This window comes from Scardinius erythrophthalmus, assembly GCF_964197995.2.
Source record: "Scardinius erythrophthalmus genome assembly, chromosome: 23".
Classification (NCBI taxonomy): Eukaryota; Metazoa; Chordata; class Actinopteri; order Cypriniformes; family Leuciscidae; genus Scardinius; species Scardinius erythrophthalmus.
In genome coordinates, this window is record NC_138243.1 from 25,369,848 (window position 1) to 25,377,331 (window position 7,484).

At 36.2% G+C, this 7,484-nt stretch overlaps 2 protein-coding genes across 2 annotated transcripts; both read right to left on the minus strand.

The window, feature by feature from the left end:
* Nucleotides 1-592: 592 nt before the first annotated feature.
* On the minus strand, nucleotides 593-1,621 carry LOC308683472 (trace amine-associated receptor 13c-like; the record flags this gene model as incomplete). Its single annotated transcript, XM_081353936.1, has 1 exon — nucleotides 593-1,621. Exon 1 carries the CDS (start codon nucleotides 1,595-1,597, stop codon nucleotides 593-595), a length of 1,005 nt encoding a protein of 334 aa, XP_081210062.1. The 5' UTR covers nucleotides 1,598-1,621.
* Nucleotides 1,622-6,071: 4,450 nt separating this feature from the next.
* Nucleotides 6,072-7,109, minus strand: LOC308683473 (trace amine-associated receptor 13c-like; the record flags this gene model as incomplete). The annotated part of the gene is made up of 1 exon (XM_081353937.1): nucleotides 6,072-7,109. Exon 1 carries the CDS (start codon nucleotides 7,074-7,076, stop codon nucleotides 6,072-6,074), a length of 1,005 nt encoding a protein of 334 aa, XP_081210063.1. The 5' UTR covers nucleotides 7,077-7,109.
* Nucleotides 7,110-7,484: the final 375 nt, after the last annotated feature.

Sequence of the window (7,484 nt, forward strand, 5' to 3'; positions counted from 1 at the left end):
AGTCTGTGGGCTAGTATTAATTGCAAAAACTACACCTCTTCTGTGGCTAATATTTATTTCATAATGATCCTTTCTCCATGAAGTCAAGCAGCAAAAGTTAAGTGATAATGTGCAAATACTACTGGCCCATTTTGGGGTGAACTAATATGCAAGACTAGTCTTACATGTCACTGTTTATAACACAGAGCGTTCATCCTTTGCTGGGACGCTTAAATATATATTGGGGGCATAAATTAAGAGTATACCCACTTCTACAGGCACCACTACATCACTGCTTATAGGCTAATAATAAACTTTTGTGATGATGAAGAACTGCTCCTGTTAGTTAATGTCCTGTTAGCGTAACATGATAGTTAAAAACACATTAAAAAAATGATAGAATGTGCACTGTAGCACAGTACTATGTCTCTGTAAAGACATTTTAATTATTCACAATCTACACATACATAGTACTGAAAAAAAATTCTTTATTTCTTCTGTTAATGAATGTGTCCGCATCCAATTTAAGACTCAAACTAAGTCTTAAAAACTACATAGTATTAGAGTTTATGCTTTATCAGTGGGGGAAAAATAATAATAAAATCAACCCCCATTACATTTTTAAAATGTCCATGAGAGATGAAGATGGTTCCAATATTTTAAGAGTTAAGATGTGTTTAACTGATAGTTTAAACCAGCGGTAAAATAAAGCATATATAAGAGGATTGAAACTTGAGTTAACATACAAAGTCCATATTAGAAATGTCAGTGTGGCAGAAGAGACCACTATAGTCCCTGTTACACACAACATATAAGGGATATAGCAAAGCAGATAAACTGTCACAATGATTCCTAATGTCAGAGCAGCTTTACTCTCAGATTTCCTCCTCACTGAACCTTCAGTTACACATTTACCACCCTTAATCAGAGAGTTTATAACTTTCACTTGCTGATGTGCAACATAATATATCCTTAAATATAAAACTATAATAAGGGTACAAGGTAGCGCGAATGAAAAGAACATGTCTGTGAATATCCATGAAAAACTTATTGCTAAATAGCACATTCCATAGCACACATCTGGTCTTTGGGAATTTTCTAAATATCTGCCACTAATTAAATAGCCAATATTGTAAGTAGAGGAGCAAAACCAGCAGAGACAGATGCTTATTAAAGTTTTAGTTATGGTGATTTTCTGTGGGTACTGTAAAGGGTGACACACAGCCACATAACGATCAACAGCAATTAAAACTAAATTACAAATAGATGTTGAGATAAGCAGTCCCATTATTATTATAAACAGATCACACAAAGTGTCTCCCAAGTACCAACACGTCTCAATTAGCTTGATGGCATCCACAGGCATAACAATAAGTCCAACAAGCAGGTCGGCCACAGCCAGAGAGAGAATAATCAGGTTTGTTGAAGTGTGAAGCTGCTTGAAGTGAGAGATGGAGATGATCACCAGCAGGTTCAGAAACACAGTCCATGCTGACAGCAATGAAAAAAACACATACATGAAATTGTATTCATGTGTGGAGCGTTTTCCCTTGATACATGATGAGTTGATGGCAGGAAAGCAGTATTGAGTCTCATGATCCTCTGTCTCATAGGCCATGAGTGAGTCTCCTCCTGTTAGGAGTTTGTTATGCTGTCCTTACTTTCCTTTTATTTATACAGTTTCTGGATCAGATTGACCAACCCATCTACCGCCCACTGATGATGCAATGACATAATTATTTTCTTTTAATAATTCCAATCTTGGTAGTCAAATTACTGTGCACTAGAGCCAAAAATGAAGACATGCGACTAAAAACTTTGCTTTTGCACAATGCTATATCCACATCTAAAAGAACACTGACATACTGAGCAGTGAAACAAAACTTGAAGGGGTCCTATTATTCTTTTTCACTTTAGTTAGTTTGTAATGTTGCTGTTTGTGCATAAAAAGGATCTACAATGTTACAAAGCTCAAAGTCACTCCAAAGGGAGATATTTATTTAACAGAATCCCCTTTCCAAGAACTATAACAAGCTACTTGTTTAGACTACAACGCATTTTTTTACGGATCTTATGAACTCACAATAATGTTACTAATTCAAATAATCTCCACCCACGGAATACGTGAAAAAGTGGGACAAAGCCTGGTTTAGCTGTGTAGAATACAGTGCTGTCGCTATGTCAAAGATACACTGTTTTTTTTTAACTGTTAAAAATTATTGTAAACACTGTTCTTGAACATTATAACCCCAATGTTTATCTGTGTGCTGCACATTTTACGGAGAACTTCCAGAACCAGTACAATGCAGGCAACGCACAAAAGCTTCTCCTGAAACAAAGCAATTCCCACTTTGTCAGGACAATCTGTTGTATGTGGACAACAAACTTGTAAGTATGTCTTATCATTTGTAGCTGCATTTTCTATTAAGAGTTCCAACTATAGCTTTTTAAGCTTTGCTCCGCTCGCCTGCTAGCCAACATTAGTGTTGATATAGTGTTTACTGTTGGGTTTAAGCTCTCACTTTTGTAAGGCTATTTCACCACCCCTTAGGAAATTAGCTACAGTTTTGTGATCAATTACTGTTTGTATTAACACATTTTTCTGACAAGTATCTTGATTAAATGGTGTACAACTTCGTATCTAAAGTTCTGCACGATCCTCTTGTTTGTTAACATTCTTAAAGGGTTGGTTCACCTAAAAATGAAAATTCTGTCAGTAATTACTCACCCTCATGTTGTTCCAACCCCGTAAGACTTTTATTCATCTTCGGAACACAAATGAAGATATTTTGATGAAATCTGAGAGCTGTATCACTCCTTCATAGGCTGTTAGGTAATTTCATCTGCCGGCCCAGAAAAGTTAGTAAAGACATCATTAAAATAGCCCATCGTTAAAGTGACTACAGTGGCTCAACCTTAAGCTTATCAAGCTACGAGAATACTTTTTGTGCAAAAATAAATAAAAATAACGACTATATTCAACTATTAATAAACCCCACTGTAGTCTTTGTATTGTGATCATGTTCACTGATGCAACTACAGCAGCCGTGACTTCATATAAATGTCAGTGACTGTGGCATGGAATGGGAACTTTCAAACAATACATAGGGAGTCTGGATACTAGCTGCAGTAATTCTGTAATACAGAAACTCAGTGTACATTTAAGTCCTGTAGCCTACTGCAGCAATAAGTAAACATTTATGTTTCACTGGACATCAGTGTTCATGTTCTTTTAACTGACAGCTGAAATTGTTGATATAACATGACGTAAAAGCAGAATTTTCTGATTTTATATGCCATTGTTGTCTCATGAATACCTGTAGCAATGTTGTTTGGAAAGGGAGAAAAAAAAACATTTCATTGCCAAGGTTAGTACTGTTGACAGTACTGTTAGTACTGTTGACTTGGAACTCAATGGACCCCTTTGATTTGAAACAGCCCTATATTATAAGAACATGGCACACCAAGCTGACAGTCATGCTAATACATGCTAGCTGTGGTCTGTGCAGTGTTTTCAAGTGCAACTTTTTGGCCCAGATGCAGAGGATATGAGGCAGGCAACACAGCAGTCAGATTTATTGCCATTAGTTCTTTAATGTCAGCTTGGTGCGTCACACCCTATATTCCTTACCCAGGAATCAGGGTATCCACCGATCCACATCGGTGAATGACATCAAAGTACCGCGAGAGCGAATAGAGAGTAGACAGCTCCTTATGCTTTTGAATTGCTCTCGCGGTAATGTCATAAACCGATCGGTCTGTTCAGTGCCGGTTCAAGTCGAACAAGCCTAAAATAATGCATTTGCAGATTTGCTTTCAATTGACTGTAGGCCCACGGCCACTTCATACAATGCTCTTGATGGTCTTAAATCTTCCTGTTATGATTCCGAGAGTGTGAAACCGCTTCAGACGATTCAATGCGTGCAGGAAGCCAAACAAATAATTCAAAATGATTCGCAAACTGATTATTAGACAGTTCTGCCAACTTGTTTGATTAAGTCTTTGAACAGAATCGACTCAAAAGAGTGATTCATTTGTGAATTGCATCGCTCATGTCCAGAAAAAAAAGAGACAACGCGCTTGGAATAAACTACACCTTTAACAACATATTGCGCTAAAATTAAATAGGCTAATGATAGGAACGTCACCCAACGTAACGAAGTAAAAGTACAGTTTTTTTCATTAGAAATGTACTCGAGTTAAAATAAAAGTAGGCTACCATCATTTAAATTTATTCTTAAAATTACAATTTTGTATGTAACAAAGTAAGACATATTGATTGTCTATTTCTATAGCAACCAGCTTCTAACTGCAGCTGCAGAGACATATGACAAAACCGATCGGTGACTAACCCGCCATATTGCATGTTGAACTTTCTCCCATTCATAAGAAATATTTCTAAAGGCTTGTTTCAACTTTAAATTCATCATGCTGCAATTGTTTCATCTAACAATTAGACACATTGTCCTCTCGTTTTGCCAGAATTCACCTATAGCTATCAGAAAACGCGAAACTCGGGTTCGGCATGCTAGCAGAACATCACCATTTTTAAAACATTTAAGGCATAGTTTGATGTTTAGTACATTAAAAGAAAGCTGCTGCTGCTGCTGTTGCTAATATTCACTAACATTGCAATCTGAATTTTGTATACATGCTGCTGCTGTACGAAATTACTGTAGCTCCTTTTGATATGCAAATACAAAAGAGAAAGCATATTTCACTTTAAAGAGTATTGGTTTATGTCAAGTTGTCATAACAAAGACATCTCAAACAATGTCATCTTTGCATTAAAAATTACATAATTGAGCGAATGACACTTAATGACAGTTTTCAGATACACGCATAAAACGTCCTTCTTATTCATGACGTGTTATATCATGATTATGAAGGTGTCATGTCAGTCTTATGCACACCCCTTCAAGTAAAGTGTTACCACATTGATTAATTTAGGAAAGAAAATTATTCTCATGTTAAAGAATCTGTGATAAAATACTTCATGCTACTGCCCACTGACATGCTTTTACTGTTGTCCATTTTGTTGGCCTTCAAAACACCTTAAAATACAGGTCGAGATCAGGAAAATCTCAATTTTCAGAACCTCTGTATTTATAAAACCCTGCGTACGGCTCTGCACCCAGTAAAGACAGTGATGCAGTGATCCCTTGAGTAGTTGTCCAATTTTCATGTGTGGATGGACTAAGGAATAGTCACTCAAAATTCAGGATTATTTTGTTGTCTCTTCCTATAGTCTGTTGGCCAGTATTAATTGCAAAAACTACACCTCTTCTGTGGCTAATATTTTTTTCATAAAATGACCCTTTCTCCATGAAGTCAAGCAGCAAAAGTTAAGTGATAATGTGCAAATACTACTGGCCCATTTTGGGGTGAACTAATATGCAAGACGAGTCTTACATGTCACTGTTTATAACACAGAGCGTTCATCCTTTGCTGGGACGCTTAAACATATATTGGGGGCATACATTAAGAGTTTACCCACTTCTACAGGCACCATCACTGCTTATAGGCTAATAATAAACTTTTGTGATGATGAAGAACTGCAATGTCACGTTAGCCTAACATGATAAATAGTCAAAAACAAAATAATAATAAAAAAAAAACGATAGCATGTGCACTGTAGCACAGTACTATGTCTCTGTAAAGACAGACAACACAGACATTTTAATCGTTTACAATCTACACATATCTATACATGAAGAGTTCAGATGCAAAAGCATCTAAGTGCCATCTGAAATTTTCTTCTAGAATGATAATTTTTATAAAGCTTGTATATTTAAGTTCAGTAATTTCACTTAAATGACAGTTAATAGGTAATTTGCATTGCCATTTAAGTGAAATTATTGAACTTAAATATATGAGCTTGATAAAAATGATAATTCTAGAAGAAAATTTCAGATGGCACTTAGAGGCTATTGCATCTGAACTCTTCACCTAGTACTGAAAAAAAACTTTATTTCTTCTGTTGATGTGTCCACATCCAATTTATGACTCAAACTAAGTCTTAGTAACTACATGTTAGCATTAGAGTTTGTGCTTTATCTGTGGGGGGAAAATAATAATAAAATCAACCCCCATTAAATGTTTAAAATGTCCATGAGAGATGAAGATGGTTCCAATATTTTAAAAGTTAAGATGTGTTTAACTGATATTTTAAACCAGCGGTAAAATAAAGCATATATAAGAGGATTGAAACTTGAGTTAACATACAAAGTCCATATTAGAAATGTCATAGTGTCAGGAGAGATTACTGTAGTTCCTGTTACAGGCAATATATAAGGGATATAGCAAAGCAGATAAACTGTCACAATGATTCCTAATGTCATTGCAGCTTTACTCTCAGATTTCCTCCTCACTGAACCTTCAGTTACACATTTACCACCCTTAATCAGAGAGTTTATAACTTTCACTTGCTGATGTGCAACATAAAATATCCTTAAATATAAAACTATAATAAGGGTACAAGGTAGCACGAATGAAAAGAACATGTCTGTGGATATCCATGAAAAACTTATTGCTAAATAGCACATTCCATAGCACACATCTGGTCTTTGGGAATTTTCTAAATATTTGCCACTAATTAAATAGCCAATATTGTAAGTAGAGGAGAAAAACCAGCAGAGACAGATGCTTATTAAAGTTTTAGTTGTGGTGATTTTCTGTGGATACTGTAAAGGGTGACACACAGCCACATAACGATCAACAGCAATTAAAACTAAATTACAAATAGATGTTGAGATTAGCAGTCCCATGATTATCATAAACAGATCACACAAAGTGTCTCCCAAGTACCAACATGTCTCAATTAGCTTGATGGCATCCACAGGCATAACAATAAGTCCAACAAGCAGGTCGGCCACAGCCAGAGAGAGAATAATCAGGTTGGTTGGAGTGTGAAGCTGCTTGAAGTGAGAGATGGAGATGATCACCAGCAGGTTCAGAAACACAGTCCATGCTGACAGCAATGAAAAAAACACATACATGAAATTGTATTCATGTGTGGAGCGTTTTCCCTTGATACATGATGAGTTGATGGCAGGAAAGCAGTATTGAGTCTCATGATCCTCTGTCTCAAGGGCCATGAGTGAGTCTCCTCCTGTTAGGAGTTTGTTCTGCTCTCCTTACTGTCCTTTTATTTATACAGTTTCTGGATCAGATTGACCAACCCATCTACCGCCCACTGATGATGCAATGACATAATTATTTTCTGTTAATAATTCCAATCTTGGTAGTCAAATTACTGTGCACTAGAGCCAAAAATGAAGACATGCGACTAAAAACTTTGCTTTTGCACGATGCTATATCCACATCTAAAAGAACACTGACATACTGAGCAGTGAAACAAAACTTGAAGGGGTCCTATTATTCTTTTTCACTTTAGTTAGTTTGTAATGTTGCTGTTTGTGCATAAAAAGGATCTACAATGTTACAAAGCTCAAAGTCACTCCAAAGGGAAAATATTTATTTAACAGAATCCCCTTTCCGAGAAC